Here is a 27,730-nt window from a genome sequence, read left to right on the forward strand (position 1 = left end):
TCTCTCTGTTTCCCACTCGGATTGCACACCCCACTCCTTGAACTTTTACTAACTCTGCATCCTTCCTTTCCTGCCTCTCCACCGCTCACCTGCCCCTGACTGCCCCTTTCAGTCTGTCTGGCTCGGCTGACTCTCTGGGTTGAGACTCGCAGGTTACTTCTGCCCATGGGCTGCCTCCCTTGTTCTTCATTCTCCTTGTCTCTTCTTCTCTCTGCCTGGCTGTACCTCTGTGGCTCACGGTCCAGGGTCTTCAGGATTCTCTGTGAAGAGGTCACCAGGTGAGAACCACCCCAGTTTTCTCCTGGAAGCCAGGTTGCTGGACCAGGGCCCCCTGTCTCTCCTCTGAGTGGCTCAGCTCCTTGCCTTAGCAATCTCCAGTCCATTCCAGCTCACACAAACCCCTCACAGATTCCCCTTCAGCCTCATATCAGAGAGCGAGAGAGGGCTGGATGCAGGCCAGGTGCTTCTCAGCTGGGGAGGTGAGAGTGACAGGACCCAGGTGGTGAGGAGATGCGGCAGGGAATGGGGGCTGCAGAGGGCAAGGCCACCCACTGAGGCCCGGGCCCTCCTGTCTCGGCCGCAGAGGGTCGACAAGATGACCGATGCCCAGATGGCCGACTTTGGGGCAGCAGCCCAGTACCTCCGCAAGTCAGAGAGGGAGCGACTGGAGGCCCAGACACGGCCTTTCGACATCCGCACCGAGTGCTTCGTGCCGGATGACAAGGAGGAGTTCGTCAAGGCCAAGATCCTGTCCCGGGAGGGAGGCAAGGTCACTGCTGAGACAGAGAGTGGCAAGGTACGTGGGACACAGCGCAGGGCGGGGGTGCAGGGCCGAGCCACATGCAGCGGGTGCCGAGGGGCCCTGGTGGAGGGCCAAAGCCAGTGGGGGTTCAGGACGACCTCCCCTCAAGTGGCCCAGCATCTAGGTGAGAACTGACTGTTCTTGTTGGATCTGAGCAAGCATAACAAGGCCACACCAAGGATGCCCACCCCTTGCCAGGAAGGATGCTGCAGGCAGGGAACCTCAGCTGGTTTCCTCTTTCGAGGGGTTATGTAGCTAAAGAGGGCACAGACACTGCATCAAATGAAGCTCCCTTCTCAAACCTGCATCCCTCCACTCTGTGCCTTAGTGTTCTCCATGGACCAACTCTCCCCAGTGCTCCCCAACCATACCAAGAGCAAATTTTACAGATGAACACAAAGCAGGAACTCTTGAGCCAGATGCTCAGTCCAAGGCTGATGACTGGCACTCAGAAGCCCACGGTCCCTGGTCCCTCATGCCAGCCGTGAGAACTGCCACCCGTCAGCAGCGGTGGCTCTGAACTGTGTGCCTTGTAGACTGACTGTCTACGAGTCTGACCGTCTATACTGGCTGACTGTCGCGTCCCCTTGAGGTGTGCAGTAACAGGCCACAACCACTGGGGGCTTTAACTATAATCCCAGCTCTGCCACTAGCAGCCACCATATACTGGCAAATCATTTATCATTTGCTCCACTGTACAAAAAAAAATGCTGGAATACCTACTCACAGGATCTCATGATGCCAGGGCATGACAAACTGGCCAATGGCAGTCAAACCATTTGATAGTGACCAATGAAGACTGTAGAGTAGATGGGTGAGATGTTTCTCCAGTAGCAGCAAAGTTTGCCTTGAGCAATTGATGCCCTCAAGCATGCCCCCAGGAGTCAGGGTAAGATGCAGATCAGAGAGCCTCTTGCCCCAAGACCCTCAGGCAGGGACTGAAAGGTGATGCTCATGGGCACAGAGTGTGGGGAACGGGCAAGACACAGAGACTCTAGGACAATCCATAAGAAGGGAGAGACAGAGGGCAGGTGAATTATCTGGCATCATAGGAAGCTATGGGGTAGGGCCCAGGCACTATGAGAAAAGAACCAGAGGAACAAGACCAGGTCACAGCCTGTGTTCTGGGAGGAGGTAAGTGGGCAGGGCTAGAGAGGGTCCTGGTAGACGTGTCTGTCCTACCCTGCCCCCCCAGACGGTGACCGTGAAGGAGGACGAGGTGTTGCAGCAGAACCCACCCAAGTTCGACAAGATCGAGGACATGGCCATGCTGACCTTCTTGCATGAGCCTGCGGTGCTTTTCAACCTCAAAGAGCGATACGCAGCCTGGATGATCTACGTGAGTGCACCCTGCACACGGCGGGCAGCGTCCAAAGTCAGCCAGGGCAACTTTCTCAAGGGAAGGGGATTGGAACTCTCCCTCTGCTCCCTCCCCATCCCCGGTTAGCTGCAGGAAGACAGGAGTCAGCTGGCATAACCGGGGATGCCTCTGCCTAGCACCACTGCCCATCCCAGGCTCTCCCCTCCGATTTCTCGTGACTGCCCTGTCTCCTGCTTCAGACCTACTCAGGCCTCTTCTGCGTCACTGTCAATCCCTACAAGTGGCTGCCGGTGTACAATGCTGAGGTGGTGGCTGCCTACCGGGGCAAGAAGAGGAGCGAGGCACCTCCCCACATCTTTTCCATCTCCGACAATGCCTACCAGTACATGCTGACAGGTAGGCTGGCAGCCCTGACCTGTGGCCCCTCAGCGCCACAACAGAGACTGAGGCCCTGAGCCCTGACCCCACTGCCTCTCCTCTTTTCTCTTCCAGATCGGGAAAACCAGTCTATCCTCATCACGTGAGTGAGCAGCACCCATCCACAGAGGGACCTGGTAGAGGGGAGGCCCAGGCTGATTCCTGGGGTGCTAGGGATGGTTTAAGGCTGTGGTTGCCAGGAGCTGGGCTCTCTGAGGAGTGCCGGAGTGACCTACGGCAATGGGCAGATTCTGCAAGGAGCTAGGCCCTGGGAGAGGAGATTAGATGGCTGGGACTTTGAGGGTGCAGTACTGAGCTTCGAATGGAAAACAGTGGGAATCTGGGTTCTTATGGGTCCATGTTGCCTCCAGCGGAGAATCCGGGGCAGGGAAGACTGTGAACACGAAACGTGTCATCCAGTACTTTGCCAGCATCGCAGCCATAGGTGACCGTGGCAAGAAGGACAATGTCAATGCAAACAAGGTAGGAGGTGGGCCACAGGCTCAGCAGAGGGGTTTGGGGGGCAGGCTAACCAGGTGACCCTGAGCCCTGCCCTGGGGAACAGTGCAGACAGCATCCCTGAGCCCAGTACCCGAGACCTTCCCAGCAGGAGACACATTTTCTGAGGTCTGAATATGGCCCTCTTGAGCTGCAGACCCACCAGCAGTCCATCCCATTCCACCACCACCCTCCCCACCACCACATAGAGATGAAGCCCTGTGCTCTGCCCCCTCTGCAGGGCACCCTGGAGGACCAGATCATCCAGGCCAACCCCGCCCTGGAGGCCTTCGGCAATGCCAAGACCGTCAGGAATGACAACTCCTCCCGCTTCGTGAGTGCACCTGACCACCGCCCACAGGCTTCATGCAGCGTTGATGAAAAATAGGGTAGAGGTGTAGTTTTGCCAAAAGTCTCCACACCTGGCTGATTGTCCTGCATTTGGTTTTGGGATATCGACTAACACACACGCACACTCCAAACCCTCCCCACTCAGCCTGGCCCCCGAGTTCTGAGAACTCAAGAAAAGAGACCCAGAGCCACCAAAGCTATTGGTTGCAGAACCAAGTCATCGGGCTGACTTGGGTAGCATTCTATATTTTTTTTACGACTGTTCCCAAAGCTCTTCCACGCAGTAAGTGGAAGAGCTGGAAGGAAGACAGCAGGGGCTTTTGAGCCAATTCCCCAGCCTTCAATCTGTCCAGCAAGTCCCCACCCCTCTCTGAGCCCCAGGTCCTTCATCTGTGAGACCAAGGTAGTAGTCTCTACCTTGCTGGTTTTTGGGAGGATTACATGAGATCATATCAGAAGCACAAACAGGACGCATTCTATTTTGTTCATGATACTAAACTGGGACTCCAAGGAAATCATTTACATTTCCAAAATCATCCAGAGCATTCTAGGTTGCACTGAGGTGCAGGATCTCCATCTGTCTCTTCTAGCCCCCTTCCTCACTCTTTGTCCCATCTACCCTCAGGGGAAATTCATCAGGATCCACTTTGGAGCCACTGGAAAGCTGGCTTCTGCAGACATAGAGACCTGTGAGTATGCAGGGAGCCTGGCCCCCTCCTCCAGAGTCCTCCACCTCTGCCTTCATTCCCCACTGGGCGCCATCTTCTGTGGACATTTCCCCTCTGTCTCCTGTCTCTCTCTACTTGCCATGAGAGCCTTTCTCCCCTGACCTCCACCCTTGAGCTGATTGGCTCTATTCCTTCCTACCTGCCCTCCCACACCTCCCCTACTCCAGATCTCCTGGAGAAGTCCCGGGTGATTTTCCAGCTGAAGGCTGAGAGGAACTACCACATCTTCTACCAGATCCTGTCCAACAAGAAGCCAGAGCTGCTGGGTGAGCCCCGTCAGAGGTCCCTGCTGCCCCTGGCGCCCCCCGCAAGCCCAGCGGTGCAGGGCGGACCCCTCCTCCTCCTCACCCGCCCCGCCCACCTGTCACCTGTCCCCTCCCTCCATCCGCCTAGTACCTTTCTCTTCCTCCTTCACCTTGGACCCACCTGTGTCAACTCTTGCCTCCCTTTCACACCCTTCCTTCTCTTCTTTCTCCTCCACTTTACTTCTTTTTTCCTTTTCCTCTGCGTTTGTCTCCCCCTCTCCCCCCGTCACTCCCCCACCGTCCTCACTCCCCGTGTCCCCACCACCCACTTTTCCTTTTCTTCTGGATCCTCCCCTCGGCCTTTGCTGACTGTCCTCCTCTCTACCTGCTCCCGCTTCTCCCTTCTCCCCACCCCTTGCCCCACTGTGCCCCACTCCCTTCCCCTTGTCCCCGGCCCTGCCCCTCGGCTGGACAGACATGCTGCTGGTCACCAACAACCCCTACGACTACGCCTTCGTGTCTCAGGGGGAGGTGTCCGTGGCCTCCATCGACGACCCTGAGGAGCTCATGGCCACCGATGTGAGTGAGGAGGCAGTGGCAGGGCTCCGGGGGCTCCTGGGCCACCCGCCCCATCACCGACTCTGCCTCTCTCGCCCCGCCTCAGAACGCCTTCGACGTGCTAGGCTTCACTTCTGAGGAGAAAGCCGGTGTCTACAAGCTGACAGGCGCCATCATGCACTACGGAAACATGAAGTTCAAGCAGAAGCAGCGGGAGGAGCAGGCAGAGCCCGACGGCACCGAAGGTTCGAGGACAGGAGGCCAGGCTGAGAAGGCCTGAGGGGCAGCGTGTCTGCCTCTCGTGCAGGGACAGTGCTCCGGGAGCAGAGTCTCCTCCATGCCACGTCCAAACGGGGTGCCTGTCAGTGATTCTTAAGGAGCAACATTCACAGCAGCAATGTTAGGACCACAATACAGAAAGTGGGAGGAAACCCAAAGCAGGAGAAGCAGGTGGTCGGAAGGTGGTGCCTTTTCCCAGGGGTGGGTTCTCCCCACCTGATCTAGACTCGAGGTTTTCTGTTCCATTATAACCTAGCCAGACACCACCCTCCACCCCGAACAGGCTGGATCCCAGAGGACCTGAGGCTTGTGGTTGGGTGAGGGCAGGGACATGGGAGAAGTGGGAAGACAGGAGGCCCCTCGCAGTCCTGCTAGTTTCTCAACCCCAGCTGCACCCAGCAGAAGTGAAATGGAGAGATTTCTTCCTGTGCCCAAGACTCTGCCAGGCCCAGGAAAGCACAGACCTGAGTTCTGAGTATCCCCATCACTAAGGCAATGTGTATGTGAGGGTGTCCAACCCTCAGGAGAGTCCCTCACAGGCTCTGTGCCATATTCTGCTGGGAGACAGGAGGCCAGAGGTAAGGACACAGCTCTGGGCATTGGCACATCACCCACATCACTGGGTCTCAGCTTCCTCCTCAGTGGAATGGAGCAGTAGCCCTTCCCAGCTCCCTCTGAGGCTGATTCAAGAATCCCTTGAGAAGGAGATGTGAAGGTGTAAACAGGGCTGGGAAAACGCCTGAGAATATTCCTCTTGACCTACCTTCAAGGATCCCTTCTCTGTATCTATCCAGATCAAATGCCAAACCTGAGTTTCACAGAAGCATGTCACCAGTTATCATAAAACTCTCAAAATTAAACCAAGGAAGTCTCCTCTAAATAGAGATCATGGGGCTTTCCAGGTGGTTCAGTGGTAAAGAATCCACCTGCCAATGCAGGAGACACAGGAGATGCAGCTTTGATCCTTGGGTTGGGAAGATCCCCTGGAAGAGGAATGACAACCCACTCCAGTATTCTTGCTGAAAACTCCCATGGACAGAGGAGCCTGGCAGGCTATAGTCCATAGGGCTGCAAAGAGTCAGACACAGCTGAGCACGCATGCACGCACACACACAAATAGAGTTCATATGTTGGATAGCACATTTGGAGAGCTGAGGGTCGGTGGGCTGACCAACACACTGTTAGGAATCTTGATTTCCCAGCGAGTCAATTTGGTGGACACATAGATTCACTGTAGACCAAGCCCAGTCCTGGGCTAGGTCCTGGGACTGGGGACAAAGGCAGCACGGAGCAGAGGACATCATCAGCCACAGTCCCTGCGCTGAGAGAGGAGAGGATGCATGAGGGCAGGGGACATGCCTACAGCTGTGCTGGCAATGGGCCAGGTCCAGAGACATGCAGGAGAGGTAAAGATGGAGGTGAGGTGGCAGGGTGGCGGGAAGTCTGGGGTGACGGAGGGGCCTCAGGCACACACTGGCTATGTCACTGTGGCAAGCCCTGTGCCCTTCGGGCCTCAGTTTGCAGCTCTTTAATGAGAGGGTTAGGACATAGTGGCCCTGGGCAGGGAAGGACAGTCTATGGAAAGTGCTTCCCTTTCTTTCCCCACCAGATGCTGACAAGTCCGCCTACCTCATGGGGCTGAACTCAGCAGACCTGCTCAAGGGGCTGTGCCATCCTCGGGTGAAGGTGGGCAACGAGTACGTCACCAAGGGGCAGAATGTCCAGCAGGTGTACTACTCCATCGGGGCGCTGGCCAAGGCGGTGTATGAGAAGATGTTCAACTGGATGGTGACGCGGATCAATGCCACCCTGGAGACCAAGCAGCCACGCCAGTACTTCATAGGTGTCCTGGACATCGCCGGCTTCGAGATATTCGATGTGAGTGGGACCGGGAGAACGGGAACTCACTGGTTCACACAGGCAGCCACCGCTGGCCAAGCCCCGGGGAACGCCGTGGGCTCCCCAGGGGTGGAGATGGCCACGTGTCTTCAGGGGGTGCTCCCTCCCTGCCCTGACCAGAGAGAGGCCAGCCAAACCCATTGCCAGGCTGAACGCAGCCCTGGGCTGACCCCTCGGGCCACAGACCCCTGCCCGCCTGACCTACTCCTCCCCGTCCCCGCCCTGCAGTTCAACAGCTTCGAGCAGCTCTGCATCAACTTCACCAACGAGAAGCTGCAGCAATTCTTCAACCACCACATGTTCGTGCTGGAGCAGGAGGAGTACAAGAAGGAGGGCATCGAGTGGGAGTTCATCGACTTCGGCATGGACCTGCAGGCCTGCATCGACCTCATCGAGAAGGTGCTGCCTCGGCCCCTCCACCCGGGTCCCTGCACCTGCCATCCCAGACGAAGTGGCAGCCCTGTCCCTCGACACCCAGGAAACTAGTCCCCACATCCCCCAGCCTCCTTCCTGGCCCTGCTTCCCCTCACTGTGACATCGCAGGCATACACAGGTCCAGCCCTTCCTTCTCTCCCCAGCACCTAGGCCCTTGTCCCATATGGGGGACACCTCCCAGGGCCTGAAGAGAGAGATGTAGTGAAGGAGGGGACTCCTGGCCCCTCTGACGCCCCATGAGAAGCAGCATTCGTGGAAAGGACCTAGGCTGAAACTAGACACATTGGCTTCCCATCCTCCCCCAGTTGGCTGAGGATAAGCCAGTCTTCAGGCCCTCTTGTCTGTGGAGCATCCTCAGAGGACACCCCTTGTCCTGGCTTGCTTTCAGTGAGCCTTTGCTGAGGGAGGCAGAGCCCGCAGCAACTGATGGTCCCCCAGCCCAGCCACGACCAGTCTGAAATAGGGGCCTCCCCCCACAAGCTTTGCCTAGTGATCCAGGGCCCTGCGCTTCTGGAGGCCTCGGATTCCCCCGAGATTGTATGGAAAAATGTGTGTGGACTGGTGGGGTGGGGGTGCATACACAAGTATGTATGTGCAAGCGAATTCTGGGGAGGAAGTCTTGGGGTTCACCAAATTCTCAGTAGGATCCTTGTCCCAGGAAAAGCCAAAAGCTGCTACACTTTCTGAAGTGCAGGACATCGTGCAGAACCTGAATCCCTCTAACCACTCCTTGGAACACTGTTCTCTGACATACAGGCACAGGTCCGGCCTGCCCTGCAGTCTGACACCTCCCATCCCATCTGTCCCATCCTCATCCCACTCTGGGGCAGGGACATCCAGGAAGAAGGGGCTGTGCTCTGAGCCCTGGGGGTAGGGACTGGGAGTACAGGGCTCTTCTCTGGGTCCACCGGGCCAGAAAGAGGCTCCCTAGGCCAGATCTGAATGTTCTCAGATTTAGGTTGAATTCAGGAATGCTGGCTTCCGGTACCAGGACATGAGGTAGCAGCACGGGCTCTCTATGGCCTGCCAGCTACACAGCTGCAGTTTCTCCTCAGTCAGGGTGTGGGGTTCTGAAAGCCTGGGGATGTGTTCAGTGACGCTCTCCTCTCCCCACTCAGCCCATGGGCATCATGTCCATCCTGGAGGAGGAGTGCATGTTCCCCAAGGCCACTGACATGACCTTCAAGGCCAAGCTATACGACAACCACCTGGGCAAGTCCAACAACTTCCAGAAGCCGCGCAACATCAAGGGGAAGCCGGAAGCCCACTTCTCCCTGATCCACTATGCCGGCACGGTGGACTACAACATCATAGGCTGGCTGGAGAAAAACAAAGACCCGCTCAACGAGACAGTGGTGGGCTTGTACCAGAAGTCTTCCCTCAAGCTCATGGCCACGCTCTTCTCCTCATATGCCTCCGCCGATGTCGGTAAGAGGGCAGCCCTCCACTGCCAGAGCAGTTCTGGAGGTGCAAGGGGCCAGGGGCCCCCTGCTTCAAACCACGTGACTCCAAAGGCAGGAGGGGGTCTTCCCTGGTGGTCCAGTGATTAAGGCTTCATGCTCCCAATGGTGGGGGCTGGGAGTTTGATCCCTGGTCAGGAAACTAGATACCACATGCAGCAACTAAGAGTCCACCTGCTGCAGCTGAAGATCCCACATGCCACAACTAAGACTGGCACAACCAAATTAAAAAAAAAATACTTTTTTAAAATTAAAAAAGTAAAGGCAGGAGGGAGCCATAAGAGGGGGGACAAGAGAGCCCACAGCAGCCCATCGGTGCCATTTCTGTGGGAGTGTGATTTTCCCCTCTGAGTTATGGATGTTGGTATACGTGTTCTGCATCTCTTCAAGACTCAGAGCAACTGAAGATCAGTGCCAGAGGCACCCGCGCCACTGCAGCAGGCCTGGCATAGAACCATGTCTGCAGGAGGCCACAGTAAATGTTGAGAGCATCCCTGAACGTGCAGTAGAACAAATGAGCCTCCCCTTCAGAGAAGGGAGAGAAAGAGTGTGGATTGAAACGAGGAGGGTAAAATACAAGAAAAAAAGTAGAAAGTGGAAAAATGTAAGCAAGGTGTGGGAGGTTAGAGAGAGAGGGAGGAGAAAGCACTAACGTTATTTCAAGACCTACTGTGTGCCAAACAGTGGAGAGGCAGTCTAAAGCTTTGATCTTTTCTAATCTTCTCTATACCATTTAAAGGGACTCACTCTCCTCTTCATGGGAAAACTGAGACTTGGAGATAAATTGTCCAAAGTCACACAGCTAGTGAGCAGCAGAGCCCTGCCCTTGCTCAAAGGGTCTCCGATTTCAAGCCCTGGTTCATCATTCCTTCTCTTATTAGGGGACAGCAGTAAAAGCAAAGGAGGCAAGAAAAAGGGTTCATCATTTCAGACGGTGTCAGCCCTCCACCGGGTAAGAAGGGCCCAGAGATACCAAGAGACTTGTGGCGGGCAGACCCAGCCCAGAGCATTTTGTCTGCACCACCCCTAACCTGATGCTCTTGAGTCTGGGGAGGAAAGAAGCTAGAGTTATGTGATTGTTTTTGGCATATAAATTCTACACAAGCCTGAATTCACATCATAAGTTATATATCACCTCCCAATCCCTTAGAGGGTTCTGGTGACAGGTTGTCTGGGGCCCGGGGTCAGGGACTAAAGGGATGGTCACTGTGGCTCCTGACCTCCACCTCTCATCTGCCTCCAGGAGAATCTGAACAAGCTAATGACCAACCTGAGGACCACTCATCCTCACTTTGTGCGCTGCATCATCCCTAATGAACGGAAGGCTCCCGGTGAGTGACGCACAAGGGTCTAGTCTGGATAGGGCATTTGACATCCACTTGTCCTGAGGCTGACCCCCTGCCTCTCCCCTCCTGCCGCAGGGGTGATGGACAACCCCCTGGTCATGCACCAGCTGCGCTGCAACGGCGTGCTGGAGGGCATTCGCATCTGCAGGAAGGGCTTCCCCAACCGCATCCTCTACGGGGACTTCCGGCAGAGGTGGGTACCGAGGAGCCGCCGGACTCAAGTAACAGGGAGACCCTGGGCAGCCTTGGGGGGAGGGGAGTCTGTAGCTGGCCTCAGATTCTGTGAAAGTGAAAGTGTTAAGATTGCTCAGTTTTGTCCGATTCTTTGCAACCCCACGGACTGTAGCCTGCCAGTCTCCTCTGTCCATGGAATTCTTCAGGCAAGAATACTGGAATGAGTAGCCATTTCATTCTCTAAGGGATCTTCCCGACCCAGGGATCGAACCCAGGTCTCCAGCATTCCAGGCAGATTCTTCACTGTCTGAGCCACCAGGGAAGCCCCTTGATTCTGTGGGCAGAGCAAATCAGTGCAGAACATGGGTAACTCCAGGCACCTCCCTCCAGGTATCGCATCCTGAACCCAGCGGCCATCCCCGAGGGTCAGTTCATTGACAGCAGGAAAGGGACAGAGAAGCTGCTGGGCTCCCTGGACATTGACCACAACCAGTACAAGTTCGGCCACACTAAGGTGAGTCTGGAGGCCCTTAGGGTGGAGGTATAGGATACCCAGCCACACTGAGTGGAACAGCTGGGAGTTCGGAAGGCAGACTCTGATTTCTGGCTTCCCGTGTCAACCAAGAGTTGGGACCCAGCTTCTTTTCAGTCTTGTTTTTCACATTTCACTCCCAGGTCTAGGGTATGCAGGTGTTGGGGCCCTGGGAAGCTCAGCCAGGGTCTCCCACACTCTCCCTCCACCTTGGCTACCCTTCTCTGAGGCTGCGGTCCCCTTGGCTCTACCCCTTGCCCCCAGGTGTTCTTCAAGGCAGGGCTGCTGGGGCTGCTGGAGGAGATGCGAGACGAGAGGCTGAGCCGCATCATCACCCGCATCCAGGCCCAAGCCCGGGGTCAGCTCATGCGCATTGAGTTCAAGAAGATCCTGGAGCGCAGGTGAGGCTTGGAGGGAAAGGGAGACGCACTCTCAGAGATGTAAGAGGCAGACAAGCAGAGCTCAGAGGTGTGGGCCAAAAGACCTAAATTCAATCCTGGCTTCATCACTTACTAGCTGGTCTGGACAAGTGACCAGTCTGGGTCTCATTTTGAGTTCTTTTTAAAAAAAGAAAATTCCCCATAGTGAAGTGAAAATTAAGACTCCAACGAGATACCATTTTAAAACACTAGACTGTAGCCTGCCAGGCTCCTCCGTCCATGGGATTTTCCAGGCAAGAATACTGGAGCGGGTTGCCATTTTCTTCTCCAGGGGATCTTCCGGACCCAGGGATCAAACATGGGTCTCTCACATTGCAGGCAGACTCTTTACAGTCTGAGTCACCAGGGAAATGTGTGCAATCTCTTTGGAAAACAGTTTATCATTTTCTTTGGAAGTTGAACCGTTACATAGCTTTCCACTCCTGAGGGCATTCCCACAGAGAAATACCTGCATGTGAGAGAAACACCTGCATGTGTTCACAACATAGGACAAAAATGAATCTTTATAGCAGCATTGGTCAAAATAGCAAAGTTCTGGAAACAATTTGAGTTTTCATCTGCAGGAGAATGGGTAAATAGTAGTAAACTCATTTGGGGAATATTATCAAGTAATGAAAAGGAAGGGACTAAAACTACATGGTACAATACTTTTGAGCCTTAAAAGCATATTGCTGAGTTAACCGAAGCAAGTCACAGAAGGATACATATATTGTGATGCAATTTTTATAAAACTCAGTAATAATTTTAAAAGAGCATCCTCCTGCAATGCAGGAGGTGCACAGGAGACTTCCCAACCCAGTTGGGAAGATACCTCATAGGAGGGAATGGAAACCCACTTCAGTATTCTTACCTGGAAAATTCCATGGACAGAGGAGCCTGGCAAGCTACAATCCATGGGGTCGCAGAGTCAGAAGTGACTGAGCACACACACACATCATTTAAAAATACATACACATATGGTTAAAATATTTTTGAAAGAGTTAGGAAATGAAAAACACAAGATTTGAGGTAGTGACTGCTTCTGGTGAAAGGACCAGAAAGGGGATGGAGTGAAGTCTACAAGTAGAATCAATGAAGGCAATGCTCTACTTCTTGTCTGGGTGATGAGTTCACAGATAAACCATTTTGCTTCATTCTTCATAACTTACACATACATTATAGACATTCTTAAATGGAAAATACCATTTTCTTAACATATTTGAGGTTCTTAGGATATTAGAAACACTGAACACAGTAGAGATGCTATCATTGGTCGCTTCCATAGCTACTACTACCCCAGTAAGGAAGATATAAACTGCCCTTTTGTTGAATTGATCAATTAACAAACATTTATGGAGCAACTCCATGTTCAGTGTGGTAATGCTGGGGTGGGGTTGCATATCAAGGCTACAAGAGCAGGTTCCTGCCCTCAGGTGCCCAAACTTGTTCAGATGTGCTGGGATCCCAGTGCAGTGGGATCTGGGCCAGTGCAGCTGGCCCCATGACTGGAAAGTGCTCCTTCACAGTGCGGGCTCCCTGCCTCCATGTTCCTTTCCCAGGGATGCCCTGCTGGTAATCCAGTGGAACATTCGGGCCTTCATGGGGGTCAAGAACTGGCCCTGGATGAAGCTCTATTTCAAGATCAAACCACTACTGAAGAGCGCAGAGACTGAGAAGGAGATGGCCACCATGAAGGAGGAGTTTGGGCGAATCAAAGAGACACTGGAGAAGTCGGAGGCTCGGCGCAAGGAGCTGGAGGAGAAGATGGTGTCCCTGCTGCAGGAGAAGAATGACCTGCAGCTCCAAGTGCAGGCGGTGAGACCATCTCTCTATTCCCCTCCCCTGGATCCTAACCCATCTCATCACCAGGGACTATGAGTCTCCAAGCTTCAGCTCTCTTTAAACACTCTGGATCTCTCCTCTCTTTCATCACCAGCTCTCCTCTCTGTCCTCTTCTCTCAGGAACAAGACAACCTGAATGATGCGGAAGAACGCTGTGACCAGCTGATCAAGAACAAGATCCAGCTGGAGGCAAAGGTGAAGGAGATGACCGAGAGGTTGGAGGACGAGGAGGAAATGAATGCTGAGCTCACTGCCAAGAAGCGCAAGCTGGAAGATGAGTGCTCTGAGCTGAAGAAGGACATTGATGACCTGGAGCTGACATTGGCCAAGGTGGAGAAGGAGAAGCACGCGACAGAGAACAAGGTGAGGGCGGCTCCCTTTGACTCCAGACTGAGTCTCAGGATTCCCAGACCTGAGTGTGGTCCTGGCCCTTGGCCTTGGAGGTCTCCATGGATGTCTCCAGATTGGTGATGTTTAGCCCTAAAGGGGATGGGGTTCTCGGTCAACAGGTGAAGAACCTGACAGAGGAGATGGCTGGGCTGGATGAGATCATTGCCAAGCTGACCAAGGAGAAGAAAGCCCTGCAAGAGGCCCACCAGCAAGCCCTGGATGACCTTCAGGCTGAGGAGGACAAGGTCAACACCCTGACCAAGTCTAAAGTCAAGCTGGAGCAGCAGGTGGATGATGTGAGTAGGAACAACCATGCTTCCTTTGTCTCTCTCAGGTCAGGATTTTGCAGGCAATGCCAATGGCAAGGGGTTTGCAATCACTAAAACTAACTTCCATCCCCCCGGGGACCTTTTCTTCCTGTGCATGCTTGTCACTTCAGTTGTGTCTGACTCTTTGCAACCCTATGGACAGTAGCCCACTAGGCTCCTCTGTCCATGAAATTCTCCAGGCAAGAATACTGGAGTGGGTTGCTGTGTCCTCCTTCAGCAGATCTTCCTGACCCAGGGATTGAACCTGCAGCTCCTGCATTGCAGGCAAATTCTATACCACTGAGCCACCTGTGAAAGCCCCTTTCTTTCTACAGTTCTTCACTAGGCTGGGTCTCTGAATCCTTCATGTCTGCCGGGATGACTCTGCTGGCTTGACTTCCAGTCCCACTGGACTTTGGGTTTAGAAGGGAGCAGAGGGGGATGTATTGTGGACCTCAGGTTTTCTACACCCTGTTCATTTTTACTTTCTCCACCAGCTGGAGGGATCCCTGGAACAGGAGAAGAAGGTACGCATGGACCTGGAGCGAGCTAAGCGGAAGCTGGAAGGTGACCTGAAGCTGACCCAGGAGAGCATCATGGACCTAGACAATGACAAACTGCAGCTGGAAGAAAAGCTCAAGAAGTAGGAGCTTATGGAGGCCAGGAGGGGGTCCTGGGGGTGTCTGGCCTTAGCGTTAGAGCTCAGGGTGCTGCACGGCCTCTGGCCAAGGTTGCCCAGGGCACAGTGGGAGCAAGCAGGTCAATCACAGCCCTTCCCCTGCCTTCACTCCTGGGGGCCAAAGGGAGAGGAGTGGTCCTTGCATGCAGAGGCAGGAGGAGAGGATGAGGGCAGAGAAAAAAAAACCACCTGTCACCTCCTTCTTCTCCAGGAAGGAGTTTGACATTAATCAGCTGAACAGTAAGATTGAGGATGAGCAGGCACTGGCCCTTCAGCTGCAGAAGAAACTGAAGGAAAACCAGGTGAGGTTCTTTTGGGTGCAGCCATCGGGGAGCTCAATGGCGCTGAGACAGCTGGGACTGCAGGATCTGCTTAGGGTTCTAGACAGTATCTAGACCTCTGAGCTCCCCGGAGGCCCTGCGAGCCCTGACTTCCAGGCACCTGGGAACATCAGCCTTCCCCCATTAAGCCAATAATGTCTTATTTCATCTGGGCTATTTGGGGAGGTAGGTGGGGATCATACTTACTAAAACAGCTTCTCTTGCTGAGCTATACTCTGCCTAATGGGTTTTCTTGTGCTTACTTGCTCAGTCGTGTCCAACTCTTTGTGACCCCATGGACTGCAGTGTGCCAGGCTCCTCTGTCCATGGAGATTCTCCTGGCAAGAATACTGGAGAGGGTTGCCATGCCCTTTTCCAGGGATCTTCCTGACTCAGGGATCAAACCCAGGTCTCCCTCATTGCAGGCAGATTCTTTACCATCTGAGCCATCAGGGAAGCCCAATGGGCTTTCTGCCCTGGGACCATTAGTAGGGCTCGGTTCTCCTCCAACCCTTCCTTTGGTGCTTCTCTCCCCTCATGGGGGTGAGAAAAGCCTTCATGGAGCCCCTTCTCCTGGGGAGCTCTGTTCTTATCCTTCCCAGGTACTTGCCTTGCCACTAACTTGGGCTGAATCCCCACAGAGCACTTGAGTCAACTCCTGAGACCTTGAGCAAATCACTTCCCCTCGTGCAACTCAGATTCTCCTCTCATCTGTAAAATGGGACTAATGACCCCTGCCTTGCAGAGGACCAGAAGAGATACTGTACAGGAATCCACGTTGTCAATCAGGAGGCTACGTATACATGTGATTTTTAGTATAGCTCAGGTTACAGAAGTCAGCCAGCCCCTTGCAAGATGTTCGTTTGTCTGCCCATGGCTTTCCCATCCCTCTGCAGGAGGAGACTGAATTAACAGCCAGAGTCTCCCTTGCCTTTCACGCACCCTGAATTTTAATGTGCTTTTAGTCCTGTGTTTGTCAGAAGAGCCCTGGAGGCAAGAGAGGCAGGTACTCTCCTCCTCACTTCAAAGCTGCAGAAGTTGCATGACCACATCTGGATACAGTGACTCCCAGGCCAAGGGGATTCAGCTATTGACCCCCTCATTTCCTGAAGAGATTACAGCTGGTGGAGAGGGCCAATCTCCCCTCCGCATTCAGGGCCGAGGGTCCAGGCTGCAAGTGACACGTGAACACAGTTCCACTCCTCTGGGGGCTACTCAGGGGTTGGCCTGCCTTCAGTGATGCTCTTACCTCCCATCTTCTTGGGTGCCCCTTCTGGGTTTTAGCCAGAATATTAGAACATCCCCAGGTTCTTCTACCCTGGGTCTGGGCAACCTCTTTGACTCTTAGACCCAGAACAACAGTGCAGTTAGCCTCACCAGATTCTGGCAATGCACTGTGGTTCCTTCTTCCTGTCCAAGCTCTTGCCCCATCCTGGGAGCAGAGGTATCATGGTCCTCTCTCTCCTGCTCCCAGGACCACCCCCTCTACATACACACACACACACATTCCATCAACACCACCCATAACCACAGATGAAAGGATCCCACCAAACCTCCCTTTTGCTCCTGGCTAGTCAGACAACAGATTAAAAGGTAGATGGGCCAAGGCTAAGGCCAAAAAAATGAGGTGGGAACATGATACAGAAAAGGGCATCCTGCTAGCACTCTCCTGGCCTGGAAGGGAACAATCAAGCTGGAACCCAGCCATGGGCATAAATACAGTAGGCTCTGGAGAGTGAGGAATAGGTTGATTAGACTTGGTGGTTAACTCAGAATATTATAAAAGTTTTTGATTGAGGCATATTGTTATAAATATTTGTAAAACACAATCACCAGCTTTCCCGTCTCATCATTAGCAGAGTCTAGTGAATCTGTGGAATTTCTGAGATTCAGGATCTCACGGGATCTCAAGATCCCTCTCAGAACACAGATTCTCAGGATTCAGGGCAAGAGATGCTCAGACTGGGTCTGAGATGCCCCTCCAGGAAACGCCTTAAAGGTGTGGCTTCACCCAAATTCCTATTGGTGGTCTGTGCATTATAGGATGTTTAGCAGCCTCCCTGGCCTCTGCCCACTAGAGGCCAGTAGTAACACCTCCTCTCCAAGTCGTGACAATCAAAAATGTCTCCAGACCTTGTCAACTGTCCTCTGGGGCACAGACTGTCCCCTAGTGGGAACCACTGCTCCGCAGGACCTGGGCATCTTGGCCAAGAGCCTTCTAGAGTCCTGGGAGGGGGCTCCAATGGAGGGGCCCAGGCACTGGGTCTGAGCCCCCTCCGTGTCCCGCCCAGGCACGCATCGAAGAGCTGGAGGAGGAGCTGGAGGCCGAGCGCACCTCCCGGGCCAAGGTGGAGAAGCTGCGCTCAGACCTGTCCCGGGAGCTGGAGGAGATCAGCGAGCGGCTGGAGGAGGCCGGCGGGGCCACGTCCGTGCAGATCGAGATGAATAAGAAGCGCGAGGCTGAGTTCCAGAAGATGAGGCGGGACCTGGAGGAGGCCACGCTGCAGCATGAGGCCACGGCGGCCGCCCTGCGCAAGAAGCACGCCGACAGCGTGGCCGAGCTGGGCGAGCAGATCGACAACCTGCAGCGCGTGAAGCAGAAGCTGGAGAAGGAGAAGAGCGAGTTCAAGCTGGAGCTGGACGATGTCACGTCCAACATGGAGCAGATCATCAAGGCCAAGGTGGGCCCAGCTCTGCTCTCCTCACCCTCTCCTCCATCACTGCCTCGCAGGGTGCCTTCCTTCCACTTCTTCTCTCTGCCATCGCTTATTCTCACTCCCTTCCTCACCCTCTGGTCTCTCTCCCTCTCACCCTTGCACCCGCCTTGCCCTCCCTCTGCGTGTCCATCTCCTCACCACCTCCCCCTTCTTTAATTCATGCACCCCCTTCAGATGGTGCCCCTCCAGCCCCACCCCATGTCGCCTCCCCATCCCCCCACTTCTGTGTTCTCTCCCACCTTGGCCCTCCTGTCCCTCCTCCAGTCCACCCAGCCCCTCCCACATTCACCTCTCCCGTGTCCCATACCGTCTGAAGGCCAACCTGGAGAAGATGTCCCGGACACTGGAGGACCAGGCCAATGAGTACCGGGCGAAGCTAGAAGAGGCCCAGCGCTCCCTCAACGACTTCTCCACCCAGCGAGCCAAGCTGCAGACCGAGAACGGTGGGCACCCCTCAGCAGCCCTGTGCCTGCCCCGGGGTAGAGCATCAGTCGCCCCCTTCCCTAGCCCACAAACCCTCCTTCCCACCTGCAGGTGAGCTGTCCCGGCAGCTGGAGGAAAAGGAGGCGCTCATCTCCCAGCTGACCCGAGGGAAGCTGTCCTACACCCAGCAGCTGGAGGACCTCAAGAGGCAGCTGGAAGAGGAGGGCAAGGTGAGGCCAGCCGGGTGGGCAGTGGACGGGACTGAGAGCTATCCTGGGGCAACCAGCCTCAGGAATGGAGGCTGGAGTGAGGCTGGAGACTACAGATAGGCCTCCAAAATAGAAAGACTTTCAGGCCAGGTTCTTCTACTCTTCAGCTAAGCCACACCCAAACATTACTGAATGCCTCCTTCCCTTTTGCTTAAACAAACAAACAAAAAAAAATTATTTATTTGGCTGCACCAGGTCTTAGTTGATGCACCTTTTTTTTTTTTTTTTTTTGAGGCATCTTTACTTGCGGCATAGGGAATCCTTTTTTTTTTTGCACATGGAATCTTTAGCTGTGGCATGTGAACTCTTAGCTATGGCATGTAGGATCTAGTTCCTAGAGCAGGGGTCAAACTCAGGCCCCCTGCATGAAAAGCACAGAGTCTTAGCCACTGGACCACCTGGGAAATCCCCCTCCTTTCCTATATGGGACAAGGTGGGCAAACTGGGAAGGTACCTCAAGATGTTGAGATTCCACAACACCAGCCCTCACCCCAAAGGAGGCTGGGACCTGATTCAAGCTCATAGATATGAAAAGATCTGAAAAATGGGGAGAGGGTCTTCCCTCCCACCTTCCCAGAAGCTGAGCCCACCTGCTGGTTCCGCCCCTCCCAGGCGAAGAATGCCCTGGCTCACGCGCTGCAGTCTGCCCGGCATGACTGTGACCTGCTGCGGGAGCAGTACGAGGAGGAGACCGAGGCCAAGGCCGAGCTGCAGCGCGTCCTGTCCAAGGCCAACTCAGAGGTGGCCCAGTGGAGGACCAAGTACGAGACAGATGCCATCCAGAGGACCGAGGAGCTGGAGGAGGCCAAGTGAGTCCCGGGCAGCGCCCCCACCCCAACTCTGAGAGAGGAAGGAGCAAGAGGACCTCGGGGGAGACAGGCAGAGTGGGCATGGGAGCAGATTTAAGAGGGAAGACAGGAAGTGGGGAGAAATGTGGTGGGCAACAGAGGTGCTTGGGAGGGAGCCTGGATCCTGCACTCTTGAGTGACCCCTGGCTGGCCCCGACTCACTTCCTGTGACGGGCGAGCTTTTGGCCCGGGTTATACCTGATGCTCACGTATAAGACGAGCAAAAAGCTTGTTGGTCAGAGGAGCTACCGCCGATCAGCCTGCGTGGGGAGGGGTAGAGACTGCCACCCAGAGGCCGCTGCGAGTAGGGAGGAAACTCTGTTTTAGGCACCCGCAGCCTTGGCTCCCTGGAGGCTGGGCTTCCAGAGCATCCCAAGGAGCTGCGGGGAGGGGCCTGGTTCTTCTCATCTGGCAGTTCTGATACGGGTGGTTCCAAGGCACCACGGTTCCCAGGTAGAGTCACACACACACACCCAACCACCCTGGGCAGGAAGAAGCTGGCCCAGCGGCTTCAGGACGCCGAGGAGGCCGTCGAGGCCGTCAATGCCAAGTGCTCCTCGCTGGAGAAGACCAAGCACCGCCTGCAGAACGAGATCGAGGACCTGATGGTGGACGTGGAGCGCTCCAACGCGGCCGCCGCCGCCCTGGACAAAAAGCAGAGGAACTTCGACAAGGTGGGCCCGGGCTGGGGGCCGCAGCCAGGGGGCAGAACAGGTGGACAGGCTGGAGTCAGGAACATCCTCCCAGGAGGCTGAGGCCAGGGGAGGCTGGGCCTAGGAGGGGGACCTGGGTCCCGGAGGCGGGGCTGCGGCTGCCCCTTGAGCCGCGTCCGTCCGTCGGGTCCCCGCAGATCCTGGCCGAGTGGAAGCAGAAGTACGAGGAGTCGCAGTCGGAGCTGGAGTCCTCGCAGAAGGAGGCGCGCTCCCTCAGCACCGAGCTCTTCAAGCTCAAGAACGCCTACGAGGAGTCCCTGGAGCATCTGGAGACCTTCAAGCGCGAGAACAAGAACCTGCAGGGTGCGGGCGCAGGCCGGGAGGGGCGGGGCAGGGCGGGTCCGCACGTGGTGCCGCCCCGCGGCTCCTGCAGGCCTTCCCCCGTCGGAGCAGGCAGCCCCCGACTGAGCTGCCCGCCCCTCCCACAGAGGAGATCTCCGACCTGACTGAGCAGCTGGGAGAAGGAGGGAAGAACATGCACGAGCTGGAGAAGGTCCGCAAGCAGCTGGAGGTGGAAAAGCTAGAGCTGCAGTCAGCCCTGGAGGAGGCGGAGGTGAGGGCCTGGCTCTGCCTGGACCCCTGCCTCTGACCCTCTCCTACCCACCTACCATCACCCTCCTGTCTCTGACCCCCTACTCTCCCTCACCCGGTGGTGATGCTGACCGAAGACAAACTCTATTACATCATTTTCTTAGTCTGAAGTCATATACCCGGTACCCACTACTACCTTCAAAACCAGAGTCTGCACAGAGGAAAATGCCACAGCTTGATCATAGGTTTTTGTTTCCCACTGGGTTTGTAAAGTTGAAACCTGGCCATCATAACAACTCAGACAGGGGGTGAGAGTGTCAGCTCCAGAGTCAAACAGATCTGAGTTTGAAACTTGGCTTGAGGACCTCCGCTGTGTCATTGGGCAAGTTCCTTAACCTCTCTGTACCTCAGTTTTCTCATCTGTAAAATGGCATTAATTGTACATACCTCGATCCCTGAGTTAGGAAGATTGCCCTGGAGAAGGAAATGGCTACCCACTCCAGTATCCTTGCTTGGAAAATTTCATGGACAGAGGAGACTGGTGGGCTACAGTTCACAGGGCTACAAAGATTTGGACAAGACTGAGTGACTAACACTCATAAGATTTTCAGTTCAGTCATTCAGTCATGTCCAACTCTTTGCGACCCCATGGACTGCAGCATGCCAGGCTTCCCTGTCTATCACCAATTCCCAGAGCTTACTCAAATTCATGTCCATTGAGTCGGTAATGCCATCCAACCATCTCATCCTCTGTCGTCCCCTTCTCCCGCCTTCAATCTTTCCCAGCATCAGGGTCTTTTCAAATGAGTCAGTTCTTCGAATCAGGTGGCCAAAGTATTGGAGTTTCAGCTTCAGTATCAGTCCTTCCAATGAATATTCAGGACTGACTTCCTTTAGGATTGACTGGTTGGATCTTTTACGCATGACTATTATGATGATTAAACAAGGTAACGCACTTAAGAATTCAATATATATTAGCCATTGTTCACTGTTCATTTTTAAGAACCTGGGACTTCCCTGGTAGCTCAGACGGTAAAGAATCTGCCTGCAATGCGGGAGACCTGGGTTCAATCCCTGGGTTAGAAAGATCCCATGAAGGAGGGCATGGCAACCCACTGCAGTATTCTTGCCTGGAGAATCCCCATGGACAGAGGAGCCCGGTAGGCTAAGGTCCATGGGGTCACAAAGAGTCAGACACGACAGGGACAGTACAGCACAGCACAGACATAGCCCTGAGATTTGGGGCTTCTGACTTTTTTCACTATAGGGTGAGGGACTTGGGAAACAAAGAAACGTTTGAATTTGTAGTTGTAGAAATCCTTCCTTTTTCTATAGTATGTTAGATGGGTCAGGATCATGCAATATTAATGTTGGAGCGTCTTAGCAATTGTGAGGTCAAAACATTTCCTTGATGAAGGAACCCCAGGGTATCCAGCATGTCCTCCCCCACAGCACCCAGGTGGCCTGGGATGCAGGTCCTGCCTCACTGTCTCCAGCTGACACCTTGCACCCTCTCGGCCTCCCTCCATGACGTGCCCTGAGCCCTGACTGTCTAATTTGGTCCCTCTCCCCTCAGGCCTCCCTGGAGCATGAAGAGGGCAAGATCCTCCGGGCCCAGCTGGAGTTCAACCAGATCAAGGCAGAGATTGAGCGGAAGCTGGTGGAGAAGGACGAGGAGATGGAGCAGGCCAAGCGCAACCACCTGCGGGTGGTGGACTCGCTGCAGACCTCCCTGGATGCAGAGACGCGCAGCCGCAACGAGGCCCTGCGGGTGAAGAAGAAGATGGAGGGCGACCTCAATGAGATGGAGATTCAGCTTAGCCAGGCTAACAGGACAGCCTCAGAGGCCCAAAAGCACCTGAAAGTTGCCCAAGCCCATCTAAAGGTAAGAGAAGTGAGGGCTCTCGGAGAGGGATAAGTAGGTTTGCTCATAGGAATGGTGAAGGCCCGAGGAAAGGGTCCTGGGCTAACAAATATGAGAACATGGGGACCACCAACCTCCTGGATTCGGAGGCTTGAAGGAGGAGAACTGATCAGGCCCTGCAGCGTGTTTTGGACCAATCCCACCTGTGGGCCTGGAGATCTGAATGTGTCTCCTGAGGTTAACACGAGCTTAACACTATAGGGAGGTTAACACTATAGGGAAGGGTGTATCAGATCCCGAATGGAGGCCCTGATGGGGGCCTCCCCACATCACCCCTATCCCTGGCAGGACACCCAGATCCAGCTGGACGACGCGGTCCGTGCCAACGATGACCTGAAGGAAAACATCGCCATCGTGGAGCGGCGTAACAACCTGCTGCAGGCCGAGCTGGAGGAGCTGCGGGCCATGGTGGAGCAGACGGAGCGGTCCCGGAAGCTGGCGGAGCAGGAGCTGATCGAGACCAGCGAGCGGGTGCAGCTGCTGCACTCCCAGGTGAGGAAGCTAGGGGAAACCTGCTGAAGGCCAGAGACAGGATGTCTAGCAATGTTCTGAACCCGATGCCCAGAGAAAGCGTATGTCCAACCAGAATCATAAATTATTTCATCTCCAGCTTACACCTATCAGTCGTGGCTGCAGAACTACTACCTTGAGAAAGGGGTCTAAATGTAAAAGCCAGTCTCAATTTGCTGTATTAATGGGACTTGTGGAGTTTAAAGACAGCTTCCTTTGTGGCTCAGATGGTAAAGGATCTGCCTGCAATGTGGGAGACCGAGGTTCCATCCCTGGGTCAGGAAGATCCCTTTGAAAAGGGAATAGCTACCCACCCCAGTATTCTTGCCTGGAGAATTCAATGAACAGAGTAGCCTTTAAGGCTACAGTCCATGGGGTTGCAAAGAGGTGGATGACTGAGTGACTAACACACACATCTATTTGCAAGTCAGATTCTCCACAGAGCACCATTTTTGTGCAACCCCATATACACTGTTTTCAGCTATACTCAGCAATGAGTTTTTATGTCCATCTTATTGCACTGCCCTGTGGAATTCTGTTCCATAATCTAGTACATATGGGAATGACATCACCCACTGACATCATCCTCTCTTCCTTACCTCATTGCATTCTTTCTATAACTACAATCTCTTCCAGGATACAGTCCTTTTAAAAAAGTTGTACCTGTTTTTCTTGGACTTCCTGCAAGGAGGGATTCCTTGGAATTTCCTTTCATTCCCCTACGTAGACATGTTACTAAAGAGCTCACGAGTAGAACTACAGCCCCTTTCCTGCTTGAAGTCTTCAGATCTGAGTCATTTTCCATATAATGTCTAGAGTACACATATTTTCATAGGAGAAAAAGAAAGCAGATACAAAACAAGGAAAATACTAAAAGCAAGGCATGTTTTTTAAAAAAACTAGTTCTAATTTTCTCTGGATAAAGGTGTAGAATCATGTAACAAAGGATATACATCCAATAGTTTTCTTTACCCTTTTCTAGAACACCAGCCTTATCAACCAGAAGAAGAAGATGGAGTCAGATCTGACTCATCTCCAGTCAGAAGTGGAGGAGGCGGTTCAGGAGTGCAGGAACGCTGAGGAGAAGGCCAAGAAGGCCATCACGGATGTGAGTCACTGCACCTTCCTGCCTCCCCGAAAGACTCAAACAAGGGCTCTGGGCCCAGGCCAGGCCACTGTGCTGTAACAACAGTGACTCCGCCATTCTGTGGGCTTGAGGGCCTCCAGGACCAAATGTCAGGATGAGAAATGGGTGATCCTTACGGGAAAGAAGAGCCCCCCCCCCACCCCCCAGCCCTGTTCTTTTCCATTCTCTCCCGTGCGCAGGCCGCCATGATGGCGGAGGAGCTAAAGAAGGAGCAGGACACCAGCGCGCACCTGGAGCGCATGAAGAAGAACATGGAGCAGACCATCAAGGACCTGCAGCACCGGCTGGACGAGGCGGAGCAGATCGCGCTCAAGGGCGGCAAGAAGCAGCTGCAGAAGCTGGAGGCCCGGGTGCGGGAGCTGGAGAACGAGCTGGAGGCCGAGCAGAAGCGCAACGTGGAGTCGGTCAAGGGCATGAGGAAGAGCGAGCGGCGCATCAAGGAGCTCACCTACCAGGTGCGGGCGCTGGGGCCACGCCCTCAGAAGTAGACGTGAAAACGTATCCCTTGCCCCACCTCCTGACCCACGCGGGCTCTGCGCAGAGCCCCCCTGCCACCTGCCTCTTGAGAAGCTGTCTTGGGATTGGTTTTCTTTCACATTCTCTGAAGACAGGTTGGCTTGAGTCCATGAATTTTCTTTTAGCAAAGGGAGAATCTGCTTCTACTTCTTGAAAGCTCCTGAACCAGCATTTTCGTAGATGTTTAATAACCTGAAGTGCTACCATGAAGGCTTCAGAACCGTCCAAGGCATCTTTCCACCAGCCTCAGAGGCAGGGGCGTTGTGTGGCATTTAGTGATAAAATCAGGGATGGGAAAAGACTCAGATCTTCCATGGAATTCCTGGGACAACAGATAGAAGGCCTTAGAGAAGGAAGATTCCAGAATGTTCTCATCCTTCCATCTGAATAGCTCACAGCTTTTGTTTTTGACCTATTACTTCCCAATATGCCTGGGCAGGAAGGACAAAAAAAAGAGCTCATTGGTTCATTTGACAGCTGGCTATGAGAGGCATGGGAAAGAGGTACAAATGAAGAACTGCAGGTGTGTTGTGTGGGTGTAAGTAGAAACAGCATCCTAGCAGAAGCAGTGATCAGGAGTGGTTAAGCGATGTAGGAACCGTTGATCCTGGTGCTCAATACCTGACCCAGAACAATATATACTAGGTTATGATAATTAGAATGATCTGGATTATGATACTCCCTTCTTTCTGCTTTCCTCCTGAGTCCTCTCGTCACTCGAGGCTCACTGCTAAGGAGAGCATCTGTGGTGTTCCAGATTAGATCTGGAACAGCCCTGACCTCTCCACATTATCAAATGAAGAAATCCTGTTTTGTTCCAAGTCTCTCCTGTTTCTCACCTCAGGGCCACAGCCCTCTTTGCTTTTTAGACCCTGGCATGAGAACTTTGCCATGCCCTTTGACCTACAAGTTGCGTCAGAGATGAAGTTTGTGCACAACCTCTTTGGCCTGGCCCATGGGAGGGAGGGGCGGCTGAGGCGTGGGAAGAGAATGGGATGGTGAGGGAGGGAGAGATGACTGCTCTTGCTCCTTCCCCAAAACTGACCTCTCCCACCCGTTTGCCCCCAGACGGAGGAAGACAGGAAGAACCTGCTGAGGCTGCAGGACCTGGTGGACAAGCTGCAGCTGAAGGTCAAGGCCTATAAGCGCCAGGCCGAGGAGGCAGTGAGTTCATGGTTTTCTCCACTTCCTGTGTTGTCAGAGCCGACAAGGGTCCACCCCAGTGTGGGACCCGGACGGAGGGATTGCTGTTTACTTTAACTCTCAGAGATGTGGCAGGCACTCCTGAGTTAACAAAAGCAAAGCTTATTCGACCCAGGACCTACCCACAAGCTGCTTATAATCCATGTACCAGTGAGCCCAAGAGAAGGCAGTGCAGCTGCTAATGCAGCTTGGAGGGCAGCCAGTGCTGAAAGCTGAATGGTGGCAGGGGAACTGGGCCTGGAAAGGGGCCTGAGCAGGCACAGCACGGTGGGGAAGACATCCCAGTGAGCAGAGGTGCGGCTGTGAGTTGCTGATGAACACACCCGTGCAGGAACCCCTAGGGGTCGGGGAGCGTCTGTCAGGGTCACAGTTGGACCGGGGTGGTCAAGCTGGATTCTGAAGGGGACGGACCAGGCAGCATGGGATTCCTCTTGGGCAGTGGGTAGCCTGGATTCTGAGTGCTGGGCAAGTTTGTGGAGAGTGCCAAGCCAGGAGGAGCAGGACACTTTTGTTGCAGGAACATGGGTGATGCATGACAGGGAGCCCCTGGATTAGGAGCCTGGGCACCCCCTCACCTCATCCTCCCATCCCCCTGAACCCCCGCAGGAGGAACAGGCCAACACCAACCTGTCCAAGTTCCGCAAGGTGCAGCACGAGCTGGATGAGGCGGAGGAGCGGGCAGACATCGCCGAGTCCCAGGTCAACAAGCTGCGGGCCAAGAGCCGCGACATCGGCGCCAAGGTGGGTCCCTCCCCAGGCCCTGCCACTCACCCCCATGGCAGTGCAACCCCAACATCAGTGGCCCTGAAAGCAGGCACTGCGTCCTGTATGTGGTTAGTCCTGAGGGTCCCACAGCCCCCACACCTGGGCATCCCCCTCCTGCTCAGACAAGCCCCCTACAGGCTGGAACATCCTTAGAAAGTCCAGTCCCAACCTGCCTAAACCACAAAGACCTCTAAAGGGGACCCCAAGATTCCCAAGGCCTGAACCTCTCCCCCTAAGGGCATCTCCCTCAGGCCCCTGAAAGCCCCGGAGATTTCTCCCCACACCCTTCCTTCCTCTCACCAGCTGCTCCCTCACACCTTTTATTCTTTCTCAGCAAAAAATGCATGATGAGGAGTGACGCTGCCTCGGAACCTCACTCTGGGTGACCTCCAATAAACATGAGTGCCAGACTTTGCCTGAGCCCCTGTCCTTCCCGCCGGCTGGCCAGGAGCCGTCCTGGACTCCTTGGGGGGAGGGTGGCCTGGCCCCTGCACCAGAGCTGGAGGAATCAAGACACCCCACATCTCCAGGGAAGGAGATGAGGACCAGAGGGGTGCGGCAGCCTGTCTCACCTGATCCCCACACTGCTCAGTCAACCAGCCACAGGGGACGGGAGGGAGACATTTCAAAAATGGAAAGAACAAAGACATACAGAGGGTGATCCAATTCCAGACACCTAGAAACAGAATTTCACTGCTGGAACTGAAGCCCTCCTCCACCTACCCCACCTCCGAAGCCACAGGGGTTATAGGTGTCCTGTTCCCTCCAAAACGAACTCCCCACTGATGCCAGGAGAGGCTCAAAGCTGGCTGGGGATGGAGATGGGATGGCACAGGTGGTTGGAGCCTGGGTGTGTGGGCCCCACCTCCCCATCAGGGCATCCTGAGACCGGAGCCAGCTGATGCCAAGCTGAACTGAAGTGCGGTATGGACCAAACCTGGGCCTTACGTGCCTCACGTTGACCTCCCACACACACGAGCAGAGCACGCAGACGCACACCACAGAGCACATCTCTGCTCCTTCCAAGCTCCCACCAGGGACAGGCTGGCCTGGGTCACACAAGGGACAGGGCGGGTCCTGAGCCCCCTCTGCCAGCAAACCCATGCTCCCCGCTGTGCTTTATGGCCAGGCTCTCCTGACCACCTTCTCATCCCTTCACTG

At 54.5% G+C, this 27,730-nt stretch overlaps 1 protein-coding gene across 1 annotated transcript; it reads left to right on the top strand.

Moving 5' to 3' along the window:
- The first annotated feature begins 245 nt into the window (after nt 1–245).
- On the top strand, nt 246–26,979 carry LOC122443194 (myosin-6). The gene is made up of 38 exons (XM_043471143.1): nt 246–278; nt 584–796; nt 1,998–2,141; nt 2,363–2,519; nt 2,616–2,643; nt 2,912–3,023; nt 3,280–3,372; nt 4,015–4,078; nt 4,285–4,383; nt 4,838–4,941; nt 5,027–5,165; nt 6,809–7,077; nt 7,327–7,497; nt 8,652–8,961; nt 9,875–9,945; nt 10,237–10,324; nt 10,415–10,532; nt 10,904–11,027; nt 11,310–11,446; nt 13,024–13,279; nt 13,427–13,669; nt 13,816–13,992; nt 14,502–14,647; nt 14,895–14,985; nt 17,295–17,684; nt 18,037–18,163; nt 18,255–18,373; nt 19,025–19,221; nt 19,751–19,934; nt 20,111–20,276; nt 20,402–20,526; nt 22,081–22,389; nt 22,717–22,920; nt 23,921–24,046; nt 24,265–24,540; nt 25,670–25,765; nt 26,411–26,545; nt 26,904–26,979. The coding sequence occupies exons 2-38, from the start codon at nt 596–598 to the stop codon at nt 26,925–26,927; spliced, it is 5,820 nt and encodes a 1,939-aa protein (XP_043327078.1). The 5' UTR covers nt 246–278; nt 584–595; the 3' UTR covers nt 26,928–26,979.
- Nucleotides 26,980–27,730: the final 751 nt, after the last annotated feature.

Source organism: Cervus canadensis, chromosome 6 (genome assembly GCF_019320065.1).
Source record: "Cervus canadensis isolate Bull #8, Minnesota chromosome 6, ASM1932006v1, whole genome shotgun sequence".
In the NCBI taxonomy this organism is placed as follows: domain Eukaryota; kingdom Metazoa; phylum Chordata; class Mammalia; order Artiodactyla; family Cervidae; genus Cervus; species Cervus canadensis.

Coding starts and splice junctions, on each gene's coding strand:
- LOC122443194 (XM_043471143.1), top strand. CDS start 596: ATGACCGATGCCCAGATGGCCGACTTTGGGGCAGCAGCCCAGTACCTC. Junction 3,024..3,279: donor ACAATGTCAATGCAAACAAG/GTAGGAGGTGGG, acceptor CCCCCTCTGCAG/GGCACCCTGGAGGACCAGAT. Junction 19,935..20,110: donor AGCAGAGGAACTTCGACAAG/GTGGGCCCGGGC, acceptor GGGTCCCCGCAG/ATCCTGGCCGAGTGGAAGCA.